The sequence below is a fragment of the Danio rerio genome, chromosome 20, assembly GCF_052040795.2.
Source record: "Danio rerio strain M-AB ecotype USA chromosome 20, GRCz13ab, whole genome shotgun sequence".
NCBI lineage: Eukaryota > Metazoa > Chordata > Actinopteri > Cypriniformes > Danionidae > Danio > Danio rerio.
In genome coordinates, this window is record NC_141040.1 from 23,881,268 (window position 1) to 23,903,121 (window position 21,854).

A 21,854-nucleotide genomic window follows, 5' to 3' on the forward strand; every position below is an offset into this window, starting at 1 on the left:
ATATCTCAAGCCACGAGGGATTGAAGCAGTTCTGAAGGGGTAAAAACCCAGTACTAGTAAGGTGTACCTAATAAAGCGGCAGGTGAGTGTACTGTATAACACAATATATAAATCGCAGAGAGAGAAAAAAAAAAGTAATCGCAATGTCAAATTTTTCCAACATCATGCAGCCCTAACATGAACCATATTTTACTGTAGGACAATTATCCAGTATGTTACTGTAATTTGAAGTTGTATTTTGAAAATTACAGTAGATTTTACAGTAAAGAAATACAATACTATAAATGCAAATATACAGTATAGCAAGATAAATCATGCTGTGAATGTAAATACAGCCTTCTTGCTGATTTACAGTAAGTTACTGGTGACTTCCTGCTAGAATCTAGAGGAAATTGTTAACAATTAAAACATTTGAAACCAAAAATAAAAATAAATAAATAAAAAAAGTGTGTAAGTGTGAAATTTCTCTACATTACGTATGTGCATGTATGTGTGTCTCTTTCTCTTTTTGAGTGTATGTGTAGCGTGCCTGTTCACCTTACATTGTGACAAGCGTTACAAAAGAGCAAGCTGAGGATGGCCGGGGGCTCAGAAGAGCCACGCTGCATTGCATAAGCCCCATACGCAAAAGAGCAGTACTATGAGAGCAGAAAAAGCAACAGAATAGATGGGTGGGAGAAAATGTATGTAACTGCATACTGAATATAACAACTGCTATTTAAATAATATGTCATTTGAAAAGTCCTTCCAAAATACATATATATATATATATATATATATATATATATATATATATATATATATATATATATATATATATATATATAAATTAATGACACTATAAAACCACGAAAACCAACGACTACTACAAATAACCAAACACCACAGAGGCAGTTTATATTCCGAAATGTCAGGCCTAAATGTTAGTACAGCAATTTCAAAAGCACTTTTAAAATAATTTAATTTCCAGTCGGCGTGAACCCTGCTGTCAAAGATTAGCCAAACATCAACTTGACTACAAAAAGCTTTTCTAACACATTAAAACTCAACAACAGTTGTTCCTCTGCTTACATAAGGAGACTGGAGGGAAATACGCACTGCTTTGCTGTTCTAACAATGATGGGTAAAGGTAATCAGCCTTATGAAAGTTGACTTTGTTTACCCCCAGCTGTGTGTTTCGATTTCTGTAAGTGGCCTGGCAAAACTCGAACAAACTTTGCTGTCCTCAAACAAAAGAAGAAGAGCTACGGGGAGGAGCTGGGGTGGAAATAAGGGACAGAGACACAAAAGCCTCAGAAAAACACCTACATCGTTTCCACAGCTGCACTCGTGAAAGGCTTCATTATTTTGAGGTTGGCATGCTGCGCATATGACGATATAAGAAGCATAGGAAAAACAAATTGCTTGAACAATTTTAAATCCTGACTGAATTAAGCTCAGAGATTGGATAATTTATGGCTATTACGTAATAAAGGGTTTTGATAGCTTATTTTAAACTGGTCAACTATCCTGCCAAGTGCAATTTAAGCCTTGGGGTGTTTTGGGGTTTCAGTTAAAATGCACATGGCACTCTTTAAAAAAATTTATAAAATATTATTGTCATTTAATAAAGCCTCCATGACGGATTTCCACATCCTCTCTATCCAAATGTCATCCTGGCTAAGTTAGGGTGACCATTTGTCCAAATTTGTCCTCTTTTTGGAATTCAAAAATGCATCCGGCCAGCATATCTAATTTTCATAAAATGTTTGAAATTCAGCTTTTATTTTCTATGCAGTCGTTATTATTATTATGTGTTTTTGCTTTACTTTAAGCTTTCTCTTTAGGCCATGCCTTATTGTACGTCACCACCCTTTGGTCATGTAGAGTTAGGTCCATAAATATTAGGACATCGACACAATACTAACATTTTTGGCTCTATACACAATACAATTGATTTGAAACAAACAAACTGTATCAGACTGTCAGCTTTAATTTGAGGTTATTTTTATCAAAATCAGGGAAACGTTGTAGGATTTACAACAGTTTGCATATGTGCCTCCCACTTGATAAGGGTCCAAAAGTAATTGGACAGAATAATAATAATAATAATAATAATAATAATAATAATAATAATAATAAATCAAACTTTTTACTTTTTAATATTTGGTTGCAAAACAACTGTTTGGAACATTCTTAAAAAAGAAAGAAGGCACCAGTGAGATCAGCAACACCAAAAGACCCGGAAGACCATGGAAACAACTGTGGTGGACAACCAAACAATTAAGAAAACACCCTTTACAAAAGTTGGCCAGATCAAGAGCACTCTCGAGAAGGTGTGTGTGTGTGTGTGTGTGTGTGTGTGTGTGTGTGTGTGTGTGTGTGTGTGTGTGTGTGTGTGTGTGTGTACGTGTTTTTGTGACATATCAGGACACAAATCTGTATAATGACATGGGTATGACACAGGTATTACAAAAAGGAGGTGAAATATGAGGACATTGGTGACGTCCTCATTTCTCAAAATGCTTATAAATCACACTGAATGAGTTTAATCAGAGAGTAAAGCTGCACACAGTCTCCTGTGATGGTTGGGTTTAGGGGTGGGGTGGAGTGAGGGCAATACAATATACAGTTTGGACAGTATAAAATGAATGGAAACCTATGTAATGTCCCCACTTTTCACAAAAACAAACATGTGTATGTGTGTGTGTGTGTGTGTGTGTGTGTGTGTGTGTGTGTGTGTGTGTGTGTGTGTGTGTGTGTGTGTGTGTGTGTGTGTGTGTGTGTGTGTCAAATAGTCCATTTCCACTGAGTGGTATGGTACAGTACGGTTCAGTACACTTTTATGGCCGTTTCCACTGTCAAAGGGTACCTAAAAGCGAACCGTACCGTAACAATTTTTGATCACCCTTAGCAAAGGGCACCAACACGCCCAAAGGGTACCATGAGGCACAGATAGATACGCAGCTAAACGCTATTGGTTTACAGAGATATGTCATTCGAAGAATGCAGGAGAATGAAAACAAAGGAAGCTCCATTTTTAAAAACACAGCCGAGACATTACACAGTAATAATATATACCTATAATAACAAGCCATGGTTTACCCAAGCTCTAAAAAACCTTGCTGTCGTCTTGATGTACAGCCAAAAAGCCAAGAATAACAAAATCTGCTGCTGTGCAACCTAAAACATAAACAAACTGCCATGTTTAACTATTAGGAACTCGGAATTACTTTCTAACAAGAGGTTATATGTGATGCTGAAGATTAAAGTCACACATGAGAGGTTTGCTCTGACTGTGGGTTATATTTAGTGTTGTTTTTGAAACCAAATAAGGACTAAATCTATGCTGTATGTAATTTTTCTGTAATTGGTAACATATCAGAGACTGTAAGGGTCTGTATGTGTTCATATTTGTAACATTTATTTATTTATTTCATTTAATCACAGACGTTACAGTAGGCTATTTGCTATCATTGATCTGCAGTTATAATCAAATCATGTTCATAGAAAGGTTAGTAACAATCATTTATACACAAGTATTTATGTGTATAATGCATCTGTTTTGTATACACATATACACAAGTATTTATGTCTATGCAGCATCTGTTTTGTGAGAAGTGCTTCTCATATGATATGTGAACGACCCTTATGGCTTTACTGTGACATTTCTACAAGTGAAAATGACATCATCTGTAGCTTTCTGTCATACACCACGCCCACCAAAAGGGTACCCTTTTGGCAGTGGAAATGCAAACTTGATAACCAAAAGTCAACAATCAAAAGAAGACAACACCGGAGTGAATACAGAGTGTTCGCCACAAGATGTAAACCATTGGTGAGCCTCAAAAACAGCGTTCCAGACTTCAGGTTGTAATTGGCAAAAGATTTGCAACCAAGTATTAGAAAAGTGAAAGTTGGATTTATTGTTATTATTCTTTCCAATTACTTTTGGACCATTAACAAGTGGGAGGCACGTATGCAAACTGCTGTAATTCCTACAGCGTTTACCTGATTTGAATGTAAATAACCCCAAATTAAAGCTGACAGTCTGCAGATAAAGCACATCTTGTTAGTTTAATTTCAAATAAACATTGTGTATAGAGCCAAAATGTTAGAATTGTGTCGATGTCCGAATATTTATGGACCTAACTGTACGTATGCAAACATTGCCAGTGTGTCTCAATCCCTCAGCACCAAGCCAACAGCCATGAGGGAGAGCAGCAGCTTTTACAAGTCAGTGGGTGGCACGTGGCTTCTGAACAGTGAAAAAGTGGATTTTGTTTCTTTTTTATTTTACTTTTATAAAATAACCTATTGAAAGTAAATAGTTTCATGTAAATTGTGTAATAACCAACTAATAAAAAGTTATCATTTATTCAGGGTTTCTGCAAGATTCAGCAAGTTACATTTAAGACTTTTAAAAACATTTTTAAGACCATTATGAATTAAATTTTAGACTCATAGGGGTAAACACTAAGGAGTTTTTTGAATGGCCCAGTTGGAAAAGAGTTTTATTTGCCCTATCATATTATATATAATTTGCCCTATCATATTATACATATAATATTTTAAATAAAATTTAATAATTTTAATAATACAATAATAATAATAATAATAATAATAATAATAATAATAATAATAATAATAATTAATAAATGAAAAAAATTATATTTTAGTTAATTCAGACCAAAATTTTTATATTGTGTCAAAACATGCAAGCTCTATTTGTATACATACATTTTTTCATTATAACCTTTTAATTAAAAAATTTGAAAAATGTTTTAAAAGTTTTAAAAACTAACTTTTAATAAACTAAATGTATGCACAACAGGCTGTCAAGTTCAGCTTCCTCAGTAAATACATGGAGAACTTTTAAACAAATGTTTTTGTAAGGAAAATAATAAAACCATTATTGTAATTAGAGTTAAAAAATTACATCCTTAAATAGAAAACTTCAAAGTTTTATTGAGATGGATTATTAATGATTGTGGTGTTGGCCGGATTGGGTAGCAATACAAAGACAAATTAAGAGCTGTTTGAAAAAAGATTGAAGACCTACAACACAATATTTCAGTAAATTTAAAACTTTAAGGCCTAAAAATTTGTTTTTGAGATTTAAAACCTCACGGGCACCCTGTTATTTTATCGGCGAGGAGCAGATGTTTAATGGAAAGGGTGTTTCTGGTGTTGCTTCACCCAAAAACAAAAATAACATTATTAATTTATTAATGCTGTTCCAAACCCCTAAGACTTTAGTTTGTCTGTGGAACACAAATTAAGATATTTTATGTGAAATATATGAGCTCCCTCATCCTCCTTGACAGCAATAGTCCTGACTGGGACAATAACCATTTTCAAGGTATACCACGGTTTGAAAAAGTCAAGGTTTTAAACCGCCAAGATTTTCTGTTATACCATTCCTACCTTTTTTAGGTTTTTAGGACAAAAGTATCTCCATGCAGAAAAGATATTTTAAGATGCCGCTTTAAATTGAAAAGAAATCTTTGTTTCAAGAACTAATGAAGGCAGCAGAAGTCAATGATTTATTTAAATTATTTAGCCTGACATGTTTACAGCTCCAAAATATTATAAATGTTTCTCAAAATAAAATATATTGTGTTCAAAGGGGGAAAAGGGTTTTGTTTTTTACCCATACAAATAAAAAGAATATATTTTAGAGCAGTAGTCACAATACCGTGAAACTGTGATATTTTTATCCAGGGTTATTATACCGTCAGAATCTTACACAGGCCTATGCCCCGACTAAAAAAAAAAATCAAGAAACATCTACAAAACCTACCACATGGCATTGATGGTTCAATCGGAATATTATTAAGCTACGAGAATACTTTTTTGTGAACATAAAATAAACATTATGGCTTTATAACAATGGTTTCTTCTCAGTATCTATAATATATGGTTTCTTCTCAGTATCAGCATAGGAAACAGCTTGCTGTACATGAAGGATGAGGGAGCTCTCAGATTTCACATAAAATATCCTTATTTGTATTCAAAATATGAACAAAAGTCTCATGGGATTTAAATGGCATGAGGGCAATTAATAACATATAACTAATAATGTAGTTCAGTACTACAGTTTCATAGAATGCATGTCACAAATTTACAACCCCAACACTATCCACCCCTCACTGCCCTGCAACCGTCTTTTTTTTTGCTAAATTAAATATAATAACCCTAGCCAAAGTCAAACTTTAGTTTAAGACCCTGCAGTGTTCACTTTCTTTATTTACCACTTGCACATCATTGCCTTATTAGCTGCAAATGCTTAGGTCTACAATCCTAAAATGTTATGACACATTCTCCATTGTCTCACCATCAGCAGAGTCAGTATAACCTTTAGATAAGCTACATTTTTAAATATACACACATAAATATGACTCTTTATTGACCAGGAATGCAAAAACTGAAACCTTTCCTCCCAAAAAAAGGTTCTTTATATTGAATTTTTCAATTTTAAAAATGTTCTACGCAATTATTTTTAGGGACTATTCAACCAAAATTACTCCTGCATTGCTACAAATCCCCATTTTGGAGGCTTTATTTTTAATCATGTATCTTGGTGAAGTTTTAGGATGGAAGATATCACCAACTTTGCCATTCAATTCCATAAAACCTCTCAGTTTTTATTCTTGACAAGCATTACTGGGCACTCTTCCTGACTTGTGTATTGACGGCTATGAAAATGCTAATTCATCCAGATACAGAATGCATGCTGTTCCTTGTAAATTACTCATTAAAAAAGCATATGACAAGAAAATAAATTTAAATTTTAAAGCAAGAATGAATTATCCAGCCCATTCAGATTCTGTCAGCATATTTGAATAAGTAATGGGATGAGGGGTGGATGTCCAAAAGCAATATGAGATCAACTTCATCTGCACTCAGATGTGAAATTCTTCCACTCGCTGCATCGATTAAACATTAAAGGATGATCACGATGACAGGGAGCTCAATGAATACAAACATTTGCATCTTGCTACTACAGAGACTGTATAAAAAATTAGGTACAGCCTTTTTTCCTCTGATGAGACACGCTCTGCGTCAGATTTGTAGAGTGTGTGGGAGATCTAGAGACCCTCGGAGGTCAGAGAGCTGCCCACGGCAAATGTCAAGGCATGGTATTATGAGCTATAATACAACACTGCATAAAAAGCACACACATGCCGAGTCCATCACACAGAACTTTCTGCTTTAAACGTATACAAATAAATTGTCTTCGAAGTTTGTAATATCTATGTAAGTAAAACAGAGGGAATTGCAGTAATCATGTGTGACCTCTGCTGGTGAGGTCTTTTCTCACAGAACCTGTGGCAGATTCACATGGAAAATGTACTGTATGTGACACAAAATGACTCTGCAATTCACGCCACAGGCGACAAGCCCTTCACAGATGAGAAGATCCGCTACAGAAGAGCCAAGAAAAACAGCATCACCTTTAAATGAACTTCTGCTGTGATCACAAACAATTTAACTATAAAAAATAGACCAGATAAATCCATGATGGATCTAGACCCTCTTTGATTGTTTGGATGAATTATTAACAAACGATGCTATTAATATTAATGTTAAAACTGACAATAGGCTATATTTTGTTATAAAGTGATTACAAAGAATTAATAGTTTACAATATGAAACACGCACAAAATAAAATACATATGATTACAGTGGTTAACCACACTAAACTCAAAATACCAGTTTAATTTCTGTTTTAAAGTTTACATATGAGCTAAAAAGACTGCGTGTGTGACTCCACACAGAATCCACGCACTTTTGACGCAAATAAATAGTTCCCCTTGTGAGATTAGTCGCAATAAGCGTAGGTTGTAGATGTCATAAACTCTTTCTGATGCATTAATATATTAATGCTGTAATGTAATGAACAGCAACAGTAAAGGCACATTTATATTTTGGGAAGGGACTGGGCAACGTGCTAGCTACTGACCGGTATTAATTATTATTATGGTAATGATGCGACCACGTTTAGCCCTCGGTTGTTTTTCTGATGTCGTTTTAGCTTTTATTAAACACTCAATAAAAAGAGTGTAAAGTAAATTACGCGTGCCATTTATAAATACCCCAGCTTACTTTGATCAGATAAATAATCCAGTTTCCATTTTTAAAACATATAAAGGAACTCACGAGCTTTAATTTTACGCATAATTCTGAGTTAAAGTTCAAAAAACAAACAGACATGAGTACAGAAAAAGCGCAAAACACATCTTGAGGCATCACGACACTTTCCGCTTAATCAGGTTCTGCAAATCTGAAGAAAGCGATCATCTTACCACTTGAGCGACGGACAACATTCTCCAAAAAAGTGTTCTGTGGTGCCACCAGTCCTCTTTTTCCCCCGTGCATTCTGCGGCCGGGCAGCGTCGGTCAGGCTCGCGGAGTTGGTGGAAGCTGGTCGTTAAAGTGATGCAGGCGGTGGGATGGGAATCTATCGGTGGGATGGAGAAGATCATGGTAACGCTGCGCCGTGCCTGACTGGTATGGGTCCTTTGTACCACGGAGCGCTCGCAGTTCTGCAGGCTCCGCGCTTCCCTGGTCTGCGCCTGCGCACTTGAAAGCTGTAACAATAAAAATTGGCTGGCACAGGAATCTCGTGCGAGATGCCCGGTGCCATGGAAATAGTCACATGCAACAGATAGTGCTCATTGCGCGCGATTTATTAAATTGAAAACTCTGACAGAGTTACTGTAAGTGAAGGGAAGATAAGTTAAAACTAAAATACAAAAACTGATGAATAGATAGATCAAGAAGAGATGCCTTTCTGTGGAATTACAGCTGATGCTGATCGTATTTTCGCCGATTGCGTCAATAGGCTATCAATCTCATTAAAACAAAGTAAGTTTTATTTACGTTATTAAAAATAAAGGCTCATTAATGCTGACGTTGTTTGTTTAAAGAACCTGTGATATCCAAAGAACAGCTCTGCTCCACAAACGGTTCTTCAAAGTGAAATATATTCATTTGAAAGTTTTAAATTAATTTTAAATTAAATTTTAATATTAAACCATCTTCTTAAATATAGCCAGCTTTGAAACTAATGAAAATTAGTTTTAACATTAATTAAAATTTGTTTATACACATCATGTAGTCTAATCATTTAAAAAGCCACATTTTTTCTTACACATTTTTGTATCAACGAGGTCACGCCGTTTTAAAATGTAATTTTAGATTTTAAAAACCTCAAGAAAAATAGAAAATTAACAAACTAAACTTTAGCTTCTATGAATACAATGAATTAATATTGTTTATAGTATCAGACAAATATGGTACTACTTTTCCATAGCTGATTTTTTTCAATATTGACAGCTATATGACAACAAGTGTATGGTTAAAGCCTGTTTTATCATTATGACACTGTCACTATATGACCTTACATCTTATGTTGAACATGTATTTTTTGGTAATAATCAAAAATAGACTGACTGGGTCTGAATAATTGATTTTTAATTTATGCCAAAATCATTAGAATGTTAAGATCATTTTCCATTAAGATATGTAGTAAATTTTCTACTGTAAAATTTAGAAATTTATTTTGTATTATTAAATAGCATTGCTTAATTTAGATAACTTCAAAGGTGATTTACTCAAAATCTAGATTTTTCTAGATTTTAAAGTATTTGTTTCTCAGCCAAATATTGTCATGTCTTAACAACACAAACATCAATGGAATGGTTATTTATTTAGCTGTCAGCAGAGATGATCAAAGTACACACATCCTTTACTCTATAGAAGTACACATGTCTATAATGACGCTGATAAAAATTGACTAGATTTTTGTACTCAAGTAAAAGTAAAGAAGTGCGGCGTGAAGTATGTACTGTACTTAAAGGGCACCTTTGGTGAAAAATCTACTTTTCAAGCTGTTTGGACAGACGTGTCATGTGTCTTATTGGGGTGATATAAACACACCCAGTCCTTTTTTTTCAATTAACAACATAAAAACGGTGGACCAATTGGAGCGGTTTTTAGATCGACCACAGCTTGACGTAGGAGTGCGCTCCCTCCGCCCACAAATATTGATTGACAAGCACATGTCACCTAATCCTCAGTTTGTCTTTTCACATCCGCCATTTTCAGCGAGTGAGTCAAAGCGATGTCACTAAAGGAAAACTATTATTAGATGTAAGGCTCATTGGGCTCAACACAAGATTAGAATTCACCACATGATCGCTGTAATCGGAATTAGTGTTTGTAACTTAGTTTGTTTGTATTTAGGTTTGTACACTAGTGTACTTTTCATTGCGTCTATTCTTAAACTTCAGTCGTTTACATTTCTTGAGTTCACAGAAGCTACCTGTGAGTGTGATCTTAACTAGGTGTAGCTGTAAAGTGCGAGCGCCTTTGCCTCACGTGAGTGTCGCTCCATTGGAAATAAAATAAGAAACTTGCATGCAGGTCATACACCATAAGTCCCACTCACCGACGCGCAACATCGCGCCACGCAGTGCCATGCATTTTAGAATTCTAAAAATAGGTTTCTATATGGGTACACACAGCAGCGCTTCAAGTCGGCGGCTGTCCACGGCGCCCAGCTAGGATTCGGGACACTTCATGTTTCTGCCGCGCCACAGAGAGCCATTTCTGAATAGTTTCATTTTAAAAAACATGCAAATGTCCGTGTCTGGTGTGCCGTGTCACAGCTCTAAGCGGGTCATCCGGTGCCTCAGTCAAAGTTAATTCAGTGTGCGTGGTTATTAGTCTCGGTGTACAAGCTTGGAACTTTAAACTAGCACAGAGTTGGCTCTAAAACTATACAAAGACACAAATGTTTGTGTACTCTCTGCTTGGTCTGTGTCCAAGGCGTACATGTACGGCTGAATGCTGATCCTCTCATGCTGCTTCTCTCTCTCTGTCTGCCTGTTTGTTGCCAAACGCTAGCGTGGAAGCTCTTGGCTCCGCCCCCTTGTTATGTTGGGTGGGAATTTGAAACTAATTTTCATGTGATGCAACACACCCCTAAAACAGCGAGCTGTGAACACGCCACCAAAATAACAGTTTAATACATTATAATAAAAAAATCTGAATTGTATTTTAAACTGAACCTAAACTGGCACACTCAGAAGAACCATATTATTAATATTAAATCATAAAAAGGGGTAAACTATGTGCTCTTTAAGTAAAAAGTAATTATTACTACCTTTTTAGATTCACAGTAGTAACACTGTACATCATGTACAGTTGTGCTCGAAATATCACATATCCCTTTAAGATTGTTAAAACGTGTATAATTTGAACATATCAAGAGAGATCATACAACATTCTTGTTATTTTTTTATTTCGTATTGTCCCGAGTAAGATATTTAACATAAAAGGTGTTTATATATTTTACAACACCGAAATTTAGCTGAAATTATTAAAATAACACTACAAACGTTTACATGCTTTTTAATACTATGACTGGCTTCTGCTTTGTGATGGTTGTTTATAAATCTCTTGTTTGTTCTGAACAGCCAAACTGACTGCTGTTCTTCAGAAAAATCCTCAATCTCTTTTGCAGATCTGAACCCTTTCCAGCAGTGACTATATGATTGTGAGGTTCATCTTTTCACCCTGAGGATGATCTTGAGACTCAAACACAAGGTTTAATGTTACTTTCCATCTCTGGCTGTCAGGTAATGTATACACCTGATTCTCAAAAGTACATTTGTGGCTGGTTTGTGATCCAGAGTCACATACTGTGTGTTTCTCAACCAAGTTCCTGGAGGCGCACCAGCACTGCACGTTTTGGATGTCTCCTTTGTCTGTCTAACCCATTACAGGTCTTTCAGTCTCTGCTAATGAGCTGATGATCTGAATCATGTGTGTTTGGTTAGGGAGACATGGAAATGTGCAGAGCTGGTGGTCCTCCAGAAACGTGGTTAAGAAACATTGCTGTATATGAACATTGAATACATTATTATGAATGAAGCTTATTTATATTGTTAAAAGGCTGGACATTTTGACTCAGATCGTGGTAGTTATATAGAAAGAAAGAAAGAAAGAAAGAAAGAAAGAAAGAAAGAAGTTGAATGAATGAATGAATGAATGAATGAATGAATGAATGAATGAATGAATGAATGAATGAATATCCAGCCATCCTTCCGAGTGGCGCCATATTTTAGGAAATGCGGTTGCATTCGGGACGTCCTCCCGCCCCTCCTGCGCCGCTGAAGTCCCCTGTTGAGCAGGCTGAGCGTGGACAGAGCCCCTATTGTTCCCAACCCACTCCTGCCTTATATGGAATTCGCTTGGAAACCAATGATTTCCTGACACTGACGATGCGTAGCCGCGTAGGGGCGATTGTGGAAAGCTGTTTGGAGTTTGAGGGGGAATAAACCGGGGCCACAGACCCGGCTTTTGGAAACGGTTTAATTGTCGGAGCAGCAGCATGTAAGACAGCGGAATGCAAGTTGTAGGAGTTCTCGAGAGTTTTCATGAAACTGCTGTCGATGGCACCGGATTGTTTTGGAAGCGCGAGCTAACGTGTGGCTCTCCGACTTGACGGATTTTGCGTGCGCACCCGAAAGACACGAGACGCGTAAACTCGAGTGACTAAACTGGTCAAACGAAGATTAAACGCATCAGAGATTGATACGTCAACACTTGGCTACCTGTGGTGAAAACAGTCCTGGACTTGTCCAACTATCATGCCTACACTCAGCTCGAAAAGTAGGCAGAACGCGTTGGAAGCGGCTGAGGATGGAGGCAGTAACAGCGATCCTGTCAATACCACTGCCAAAAAGATGTTGAAATGCGTTGTGGTCGGCGATGGAGCCGTGGGCAAAACCTGTTTGTTGATGAGTTACGCGAATGATGCTTTTCCTGAGGAATATATACCGACTGTGTTCGATCACTACGCAGGTAAGATGGTTTAGCTGAAGCCCCTGTTTATAAAGTGCGGTTTATACAGTATGTTCACCTAATCCTTGTCTGCCACCCCCCACTGCCGTCAACTAGGGGACGGTCCCAAGAATAGCCGTCTGAAAGAGGAGATAACAACTGCCAGAGCGGGGACTGAGGCCCGACACACTGAAGAAGTATACAAACCGAGCGCGCGCGTTATAGTTTTGGATATCGTAAATCTACCATTATACTTTACACCCAAAGTCAAATCTATGCATATATGTACCTTATTCAGCATTTAGACACACACACACATTTTACAATACTTCAAAAATGTCAGAAGGTGTTAAAAATCTCAGTTTTGCATCCGTCTATATCACACATTAAATTGCTTTAATTAGTGATACAGCTTATCTACACTGTTTGCTTTGTTGATGACGAAAATACAGTCTTTGCGTGAGACTGGTGCTGTAGTCAGTGCTGCAACCTGTTGATCAAAGTAACAGGCAGAATGTGAGCTTGTCAGGTGTCATTTGTTTGTATTTATGATGATGCCTACATGTTGATGCTCACAAATGTGTTGTCATCACGCTGTTCTTTGTGGATCACAAGCATGCAGGCTGTGGTTTCTCTACAAGGAAAGTCCCCATGACACTTGCATGCACCCAGAATCCTATGAGGGTCAAGTCCTAATTACACAGTGGCTCACAGGTCAACTTCAACATCCTGTAAGAGTGGATACAGCTTTGTGAGAACAGCATGACATTTCCCCACAACAAAGAAGTTACTTGAAAAACTTTTCAATTCTTTCTCCAAAATCTGAAACCAAAAATCCAAATTGAAAAATGTAAAATATATGCTCCAACCTGTATGGAGTGCTACAAAAGTACTATGTTCTCAATGCAGTATATGCTTTTATTATTAAAATAAAGTGTTACAACTTTTACAGAAAGTAATGAAAATATAGGGAGGAGAAAGATTCTGTCGTTTTATTTTATATTTACACTTTGCTAAATCTCTCATTCAGAGTTTTCTGGTGATACCACAATGGCCGAGAGTGACACATTTTTTCTGGTGCTGTATAAAAAAACAGAGATTCTTGATCCTAATTAGCATAGACTATTAAACACAACCATTTCGAATTTTAGCCCTGGAGCATTTTAGGGTGTGTTCATACTTTTGGTTGGTTTGGTTTGAGTAAAACTGACTGCAATTGCTCTGTTAGTGCAGTTCACTAATAGAGCAAGTGTGAACACTTATGCACACCAGACACCAACAGATTAAGACCATCTCAAAAGATGCATCTGCATCTGCTATGATTTTTGTGTGAATTGACAGAAATATGAACATAACACAAAACAAACCTGGTAATACTGCTCATTGCAGTATGGTAAAGCATGCAGCAAAGCTTTGCTTTTGGTTTATGAGACTGAAATTGCTGTTGCTGTTTTGACTTTTTTTATACACGGACACCATTGTTTTGGATGTTCAGTTTGTTAGAAAGTATACATTCGTGTTCCAGTATTCAATTTAGATCAATCATCCACCAAAATAGACAGAAAACAACTCTGTGGGCTTACTGTGGCTTTTTTGTAGCTCCTGTTATACTACACTATCATTTTGAGCAAGACTCACAGTTTCAATTGTTCTGAATTGTTCACAGTTTCATATGTTCATATTATTCTGAAATATGTTTTTCTGACCAAATATGTTCTCTTGACCTGAATTTGTTCTTCTGGCTTTTGCTCCAGTTTATTCTATAATTCATTACAAGAGGCATTAGCACATCGTATTTTACGTATTGACAAATTTATTAATTGTTTAGAGATTGCATTGGACAAAGCCTTGTTCTTTGGTTGATTGGGTCAGTTGACTCTTCACCCCAAGTAAAACACTTTAGAGCTTGTTCAGTTAGGCCAAGACCACCTCTATAAGGTGGTCTCTCAGTGAGTCTTTTTGTGCAAATCAGGGGTCTAATTTAAAAACTTGCATAAGAACCTTCTCAAAAGTAAATGTACTGCAGAATAAATGCAATTTATATAGAAATGATTATGGCTCATATGATGATTTAAAGTGGTTTAATTAGGTCAATATTTAAGTTATACAGTATATGTTTAATTAAAGTTTACTTTCAGCTGGGCACATTCTTCTGTTCAATTTGTGCCATGATTATAATAGAGACCCCTTATATGTCCATATATCAGGGTGTCAGCGGGGTCTGAAAAAGTCTTACATTTCAAAATTAAAATGTTAGGCCTTAAAAAGTCTTAAGTTTACTGAAATATTAGTTGTGGGTCTTAAATCATATTAAACAAATCATAATTTTCCTCTGTCCAAGTAAAGCTACCCAATCGGGCCTCCATTAATCAATCATCAACAATCCATCTTAATAAAACCCCTTTTTTAAAGTTTTTTTTTATTGCAAAGAGATACAATTCAAAACAGCTGTTAGACATTTTTACAGCAAATTCTCCAAATTAAATTTCCTAATTTCCAGGGAAAAGAAAACAATTACACAGTTCCTCATGATAATAACAGATGAATATATCCCTTTACATTATCTTCCATTCATACAAAAACTATTCACAAAAGTAAGAGTGGAAGTAGACATTATATTTATAAATAGGCATCCAACTTAAGGTTTTATAACAGAAATGCATTAGGTTGAATAGAAGTTATACTCAATCAATTTGGACTAAAAGCCAACAAATATGTATTTTTAACTATTTATATAATTGTCTCCACAAATATTATATTTTTCACAAACTTGTTGAAAACAAAAAGTTTTCTTGTTTTGACACAAGTATGTCGCCAAGAAATAATGACATTTGATTTTGTTTTTTTGTGGCAAGCAAAAAATTTTATTCATAATGGTCTTTAAAAGTCTTAAATTTGACTAGATGAAACCTGCAAAAACCCTGATTAATGATTAATCATACCAAAAGGAAAGTAAAAACTTGCCAGGTAAAGGTGCATTCACATCGGACAAATTTCCTCTCTATACTTTGGTCCATGGTGGTGTTATAGTTTATTCCAAGCGACACATTTATACTACATTTATAAAAATTGCCTCATGAAAGTGAACTAAAATTGCTAATTTGATCCAATTCTAAACCCTATCAGAGAACAAGCTACAAGTATGAAAATAAAACATTCTGTTTTTGAGAAAGGAACCAGGAGAAGACACCAGTGTGGACACAGATCTATAATTTAGATTTCAATTTAAATTATGGCTCTCTGATTTGTGAATTTTTAAACTCACTTAAAATGATCAATTTAACTCATAAGAACTTAAAAGCAGGTGTTGTCAAATGATCTTCTATTGCACATTTCTTTCTGATGTGTTAAATGATCGAATATCTGGCCTGTGTCAGAAAAAAGAACACTTTTGTGTTGTAACTTCCTCCAGCTGAACAGTGCTGGGTCAGGACAAACAGACAGACTGAACTCATTCATTCATTCATTCATTCATTCATTCATTCATTCATTCATTAAACCGCCATGAACACATTCAAGGAGTGAGTAAAACTTTTAAACTCTTGGGAATTCTAGGAGTTGGAAAGACATTCAGGGAGTGTCTCTCAGTCGACTCTTCTGGTTGAATTAAGATGATGAGTTATGATGAGGCGGCTGTCCAGAGGATGTTAAATGGATGCCGTCACGAAACAAAAGTTTGAATGGAGACATGTTGGTAATGAAAGAATGTTAATGGAGGCAATAAAAGGCCTGAATGAGCATGGGTTTTTAAAAGTGTTTTCTTTTTCTTTCAATATTTAAATACTTTCTTATTTCCCATCTAAATAAAACGAAGAGACAACTTTAAGTTTGCCAGGAGACTTTATTCCAACTAATTGGAGACAGGGAGAGTTTTGGAAAAACCTAGATTTACAATTAATCTTGGTAACTTTACTTTTAAGAAAATGAAACTATTCTCGTTAAGAATAGAGGGCACACAAAGGCATTTTATTTGGTTTCTTTATAGTGTGCTGGCAAACAGATGTGAAGTCAAACTCAAGTCATGATATGTAAAAGTTAGCAATGCTTAAACACTCACTAGAGACATTATTTAGAGTACATGAAAGTATAGAAAGAGTAATAGAAAGTGAAGAGTCGGAGAGTATAAAGAGAATATTCTTCCAGGGCCAATCAATCAATTGCATTCATATCAGGCCCCGCTACTGTCTCCACATGGAGAGGGGCCTTAACACGGCATCATAATAAAGTAGCAAATTGTCACATAGTGGCCTACTGCCCGTGATATAATGCACAGAGCTCCCATTGTAAGCCAGTGAAAGCTTTACTGTGCTGCTATGCTAGAACTGCTTTTAAATGAAAAACTCTGCATTTGTTCCATTCAGGCTCCAGCAGTAACGGAACAATTTGCAATGAGAAGCACTGGGCATATAGTGTAATCAAATTATCAGTCAAAATATAATTATTGAAACTTTTTCACAATGTATAATGTTTATATCAGTAACTTGTATGTTAATATACACTATTAACACAAATTGATAGTGTGGGGATAGACTGTGGGGAAACCAGAGCATGCGGAGGAAACCTATGCAAACACAGGAAGAACATGCAAACTCCACACAGAAATGCCAACTGACCCAGCCGGCACTCAAACCAGCAACCTTCTTGCTATGAGGTGACATTGCTAACCACTGAGCCACCATGCCACCCACAGCAAAAACAGTAATATAATAATATATAAAAGCATATGATACGAGCCAATTTGAATGTTATCACTTGTTTGATTGGCCATTATCAGTGGTTATCCGGTGATAGAAATGGGCCAGTAGGGGCCTCTTGTGCCTACTAGTAGACTCAGCTCAGTATAATCAGCTATAGATCACATTTGGCTGATTAACCACGAGAATTCTTTATTGCTGATTATTAGCTATTATCAGCAGTCATTATGTAACATTATCATTTGTAAAACACTGTATTTGCTTATTTGGATGCTCAAGAAACATTTATTAATATTTTTATTGTTACTGCAAACAATAACCCTAATTTAAGTTTAAGTTGTGGTGCTTTAAATGTTCATTTCAGCATTCTCTGACAATTTCAAGCTCAAAAGGATGGCCATTTTTTTTAATAGAATGTTTTGAAAATGAAAGAAATATAATAAAATTCACCAAATCATTTTTTTTATCAAACGTACAAAAAACAACAGTATGCAAAAGTTTTATTTTATAGCTAGCATGTAATTTTAACACCATATCCTTTTATTTAGTTATGTTAGTGGCTTAATACAACTTAATTACAGTGTAATAATACTTAATACTTTCATTCATTCATTAATTTTCTTGTCTGCTTAGTCCCTTTATTAATCCAGGGTCGCCACAGCGGAATGAACCGCCAATTTATCCAGCAAGTTTTTACGCAGCGGATGCCCTTCCAGCCACAACCCATCTCTGGGAAACATCCACAAACACATTCACACACACACACACACACACACATACACTTTGGACAATTTAGCCTACCCAATTCACCTGTACTGGGCAAATGCCAGAAGGGCAGGACCATTTTTAAAATGTGGGCCGGTGTGCTATTTTTAAATTATCTTTTTTATATGTATTGTTATTACATGCATGCAGCTTTTATCTGTAGGATGTGAATATTTTGATGATGATGATGATAGTAATAATTATAATAAATGTTATGAGGCCGACCCAATCAAAGGTTGTAATCAAACGGAGACGTAATCAAAATCTGGCAAGAATGTCAAACAAATAGTAAGTGCAACAGAAGCTAATTGTCGAAGATAGTCCGTAAAAAAGGTAAGGCGGTGCCGAAAAGCTCAGAGAAAGCAAAAAGTTGCTCTAAAATCAGACGCTGCCAAATGCAGAAAATTAACTAAAATAGTCTCGAAAGGGCACAATGGGTAGCGCTGTCGCCTCACAGCAAGAAGGTCAATGGTTCGAGCCTCGGCTGGTTCAGTTGGTGTTTCTGTGTGGAGTTTGCATGTTCTCGAGGGTTTCCTCCCGGTTTCCCTCACAAGTCTAAACACACGTACTATAGGTGAATTGGGTAGGCCTAATTGTCCGTAGTGTATGTGTGAGAATGTGTGTGTATAGAGGTTTCCCAGTGATGGGTTGCAGCTTGGAGGGCATCTACTGCGTAAAACATAGGCTGGATGAGTTGGCGGTTCATTCCACTGTGGCGACCCCAGATGAATGAATGAAATGATTGCATTTATGAATTTGTTAGAAAAGGGTTGTTTTTGTTCCAGTCACATACATTAAATGTTTAAATGTATATTAAATACGGTGCTGCTTATATTATTTCACCAACTGTACACCAATAAAAGTGTTAAATGTGGGTGTCCATGGATGGGGCTGTGTTGGTGTGGTAATGTGGGCTGGTTTGGCTACAGTGCCAGGGCTGATTTTTAGTCCATGTCCGCCCCTGGGAGCACCCAAAAGGAAAACCCACGCGAACGCAGGGAGGACATGCAAACTTCACACAGAAACTCCAACTGAGCTGAGGCTCGAACCACCGACCCAGCGACCTTCTTGCTGTCAGGCGACAGCACTACCTACTGCACCACTGCTTCGCCCATACTTAATACTTATTAATACTCAATACACTGTAGTGAATCAAATTAACCTTATGAGTCCAATGAACTTATATTAATGTTAAACTGACTTAACCCAGTTGTGCCCAAATTTTTAAAAAATGGTTTCATGCATTGATCTTTATTAATAGTGTCCTATATGAACATGTTTTGCATTTATTTTCTCCAGGTTTTGGATTTTGGAAGAAAATCCCATTTGAATATGCAACAACTAGTTGCCATTGGGCACCACTCAATGTAAAAATTGAATAGGAGGAGAACATTTGACATCCGAACTTAAAACAACCGTTAACTTAAAACGTTTAACTTAAAACAACTAGTTTAAGACAATTATTGCAGTATTGAAATTTATTTTTCTAAACAAAAACGTTTTTTCTCCATTTTCTATAAAACACAGACCCTGGTGCTTTTGAAAATCTTTACCCTGACAATAAGAAAAAAAAAGGTTGGGTTTCAGTGACCTGATACCTTGTGTGTGGACGAACTGCAAAACAATGTAGAAAAAGCAGTGACTTAGACAATACCCATGTCTGTGTGGACAGTAGGACTTAAGGTTGTAGTTGTGTGTTTTTCTTCAGTATTTCTGCTTTGTAACAACAGAAGTTCATTATTCTCTGTGTTATTTTAAAGCTTTGTGGGAGAGGGACTAGTAGAAGAAGTTAACTTTACTCTGACGATTTTGTATCAAATTGTGTATGAAAAAGGGTTAAAGTCTACTTCAGATTTTTTTCAAAAGATGCATGATTAATGGGCGTGGAGCTCCGCGAGCATCGGGCAGGAGTGGGCGTGGCCAGCAGGGGAGAAGGGGAGCGAATAACTGCTGTTGTCAGTTAGCTCACAAAATGAGGCACAAAGAGGAGACGCGTGAGTTTATAGTTTACAAAGTTAAAATGCAAAGAAATGAATAGTGATTTAATGCCCTGCTACATTTGTTATTCGTAATTTCATATACAGACAACCACAATTTATATCATTATAAAGATGTGTGTTCATGAAAACACTATAAATGAGGACTTCTCCCTCAATCCCCGTATCCAGCAGACTTAAGGCTGATTTATACTTCTGCGTCAAACACCGGCGTATGCTACGGCGCTGACGCATAGCCCTTCGCCGTGGCCGTCACTGACGTGCACCTCTCAAAAAATGTAACTACACGTCGCAACGACGCGTAGCGTAAGCTCTGTGATTGGTCGGCTTGGTAGCGATGACGAGTCTGGGCGGGACCGAGAGCCGCGTGAATGGCGCGAGCGATTGTTTACAAGTGTGGAGTACCGTGAAGTAGCTCCGGATGGAAAGTTTTGTTTTGTGTTTACCTCATAGTTAAAGTTGCTGCACGTCCGCCGGTTCCTGCCTCAAAATGAGCGAGTTTGAGCCACTTGTACATCCCGGAAGTGTTCAGGAAAAGCTAAAAACCAGAGAAGAAACTCGACACAGAGGAACATTTACACCTCACTGCCAACTAGCGTTTCGGAAGTGTTAATACAGACCGACAGAGACAGCGCGCAGAAGTATAAATGCACAGCCACGGGCGTTGCATGCGCCGTGAGTTACGCCGGTCACTTGACGCAGAAGTATAAATCAGGCTTCAGTGCAGCAGGTCTCCTGACCCGTCTTTTTTAACCGTTAACCTCGCTGGTAATCTGGAGGATTTAGGCAAACACAGCAGCACGGCGATGTGTCTGAATGTGAACGAACTCCTAATGAAAGACAGCGTCCGCTATTCTCTAATTCTCGTGCTGCTCTCCCGACAAAAATGCTAGCAGCACACACACAGCTTTGCTGTATGATCGGCCCTGACAAGATCGCGGGGGAAAACATGCAACAAACCCCGTGGATGATGGAAAAAAACGCATATGAGCCTTCATGAACGGCTAAGTGCCGTGGTTTCCGTGTCTCTCAGCTCAGGCTTGACACTGGCAGGTCTGGCAGGTCTCATGAATAATTAAGAAGCCGGCTCTTCTCATAGGATAAGAAAACTCCGCTATGAATAATAATGAGAAACCGACGTGTCATCATTGCACTTGCAGTTCTGCGCTACGTCGCCGATTTTGATCCCGCCCCAAAAATCATTTTAAACCCGGAAGTTGAAATTAGCTGACAAAAGCTCAAAATTATCCAGTTTTCCCCACAATTAAAGCTGACAGGTGCTAACATTGTCTTAACTGATGCTCAACACACACATCTGTTAATATTAAAAAAAAAAGTTCTCCGGGGTGTCCTGAACCTTTAAAGAGTTATTTTTAGATTGGGGATTGTGAAAGCAAAAAAACAAAAAAAAACCATTAAACAAGGCCAAAAACCTTGATTTATTAACTTAACCCATTATTCCCTAATTCACCATTATTTACAAGGTATTTGAACATTTGACAAACTATACACAAAACTATAGATCTCTTGAAAGATTTGTTTTATTTGGATGAATCTACAGACC

General features: G+C 36.9%; 2 protein-coding genes and 1 long non-coding RNA gene across 6 annotated transcripts in view; 2 read left to right on the top strand and 1 right to left on the bottom strand.

Annotated features, from left to right (window-relative positions):
- Positions 1-8,506, bottom strand: part of kcnh5a (potassium voltage-gated channel, subfamily H (eag-related), member 5a) — a 227,759-nt gene extending 219,253 nt beyond the window's left edge. For 2 of the 3 annotated variants that reach the window (XR_015517664.1, XM_087296997.1), the window contains exon 1: positions 8,289-8,506. Coding sequence is in view for 2 of the 3 variants with exons in the window: in XM_087296997.1 (XP_087153123.1) it covers positions 8,289-8,361 (73 nt within the window). In the remaining variant the exon portion in view is untranslated. 3 annotated transcript variants of the gene reach the window in all.
- A 4,135-nt stretch (positions 8,507-12,641) lies between these two features.
- The window catches only part of rhoj (ras homolog family member J), a 33,435-nt gene continuing 24,222 nt past the window's right edge, over positions 12,642-21,854 (top strand). Inside the window, exon 1 of the mRNA NM_001044801.2 lies at positions 12,642-12,855. Coding sequence (NP_001038266.1) covers positions 12,642-12,855 — 214 coding nt within the window. The remainder of the gene's footprint in view (positions 12,856-21,854) is intronic.
- On the top strand, positions 14,973-20,471 carry LOC147832194 (uncharacterized). Of its 2 annotated transcripts, none has more exons than XR_015518352.1 (3): positions 14,973-17,366; positions 18,077-18,340; positions 18,787-19,852. It is a non-coding gene; the product is annotated as an uncharacterized LOC147832194 (long non-coding RNA). The 2 variants fall into 2 exon arrangements; XR_015518353.1 differs by having other exon boundaries at positions 15,023-17,366; positions 19,242-20,471.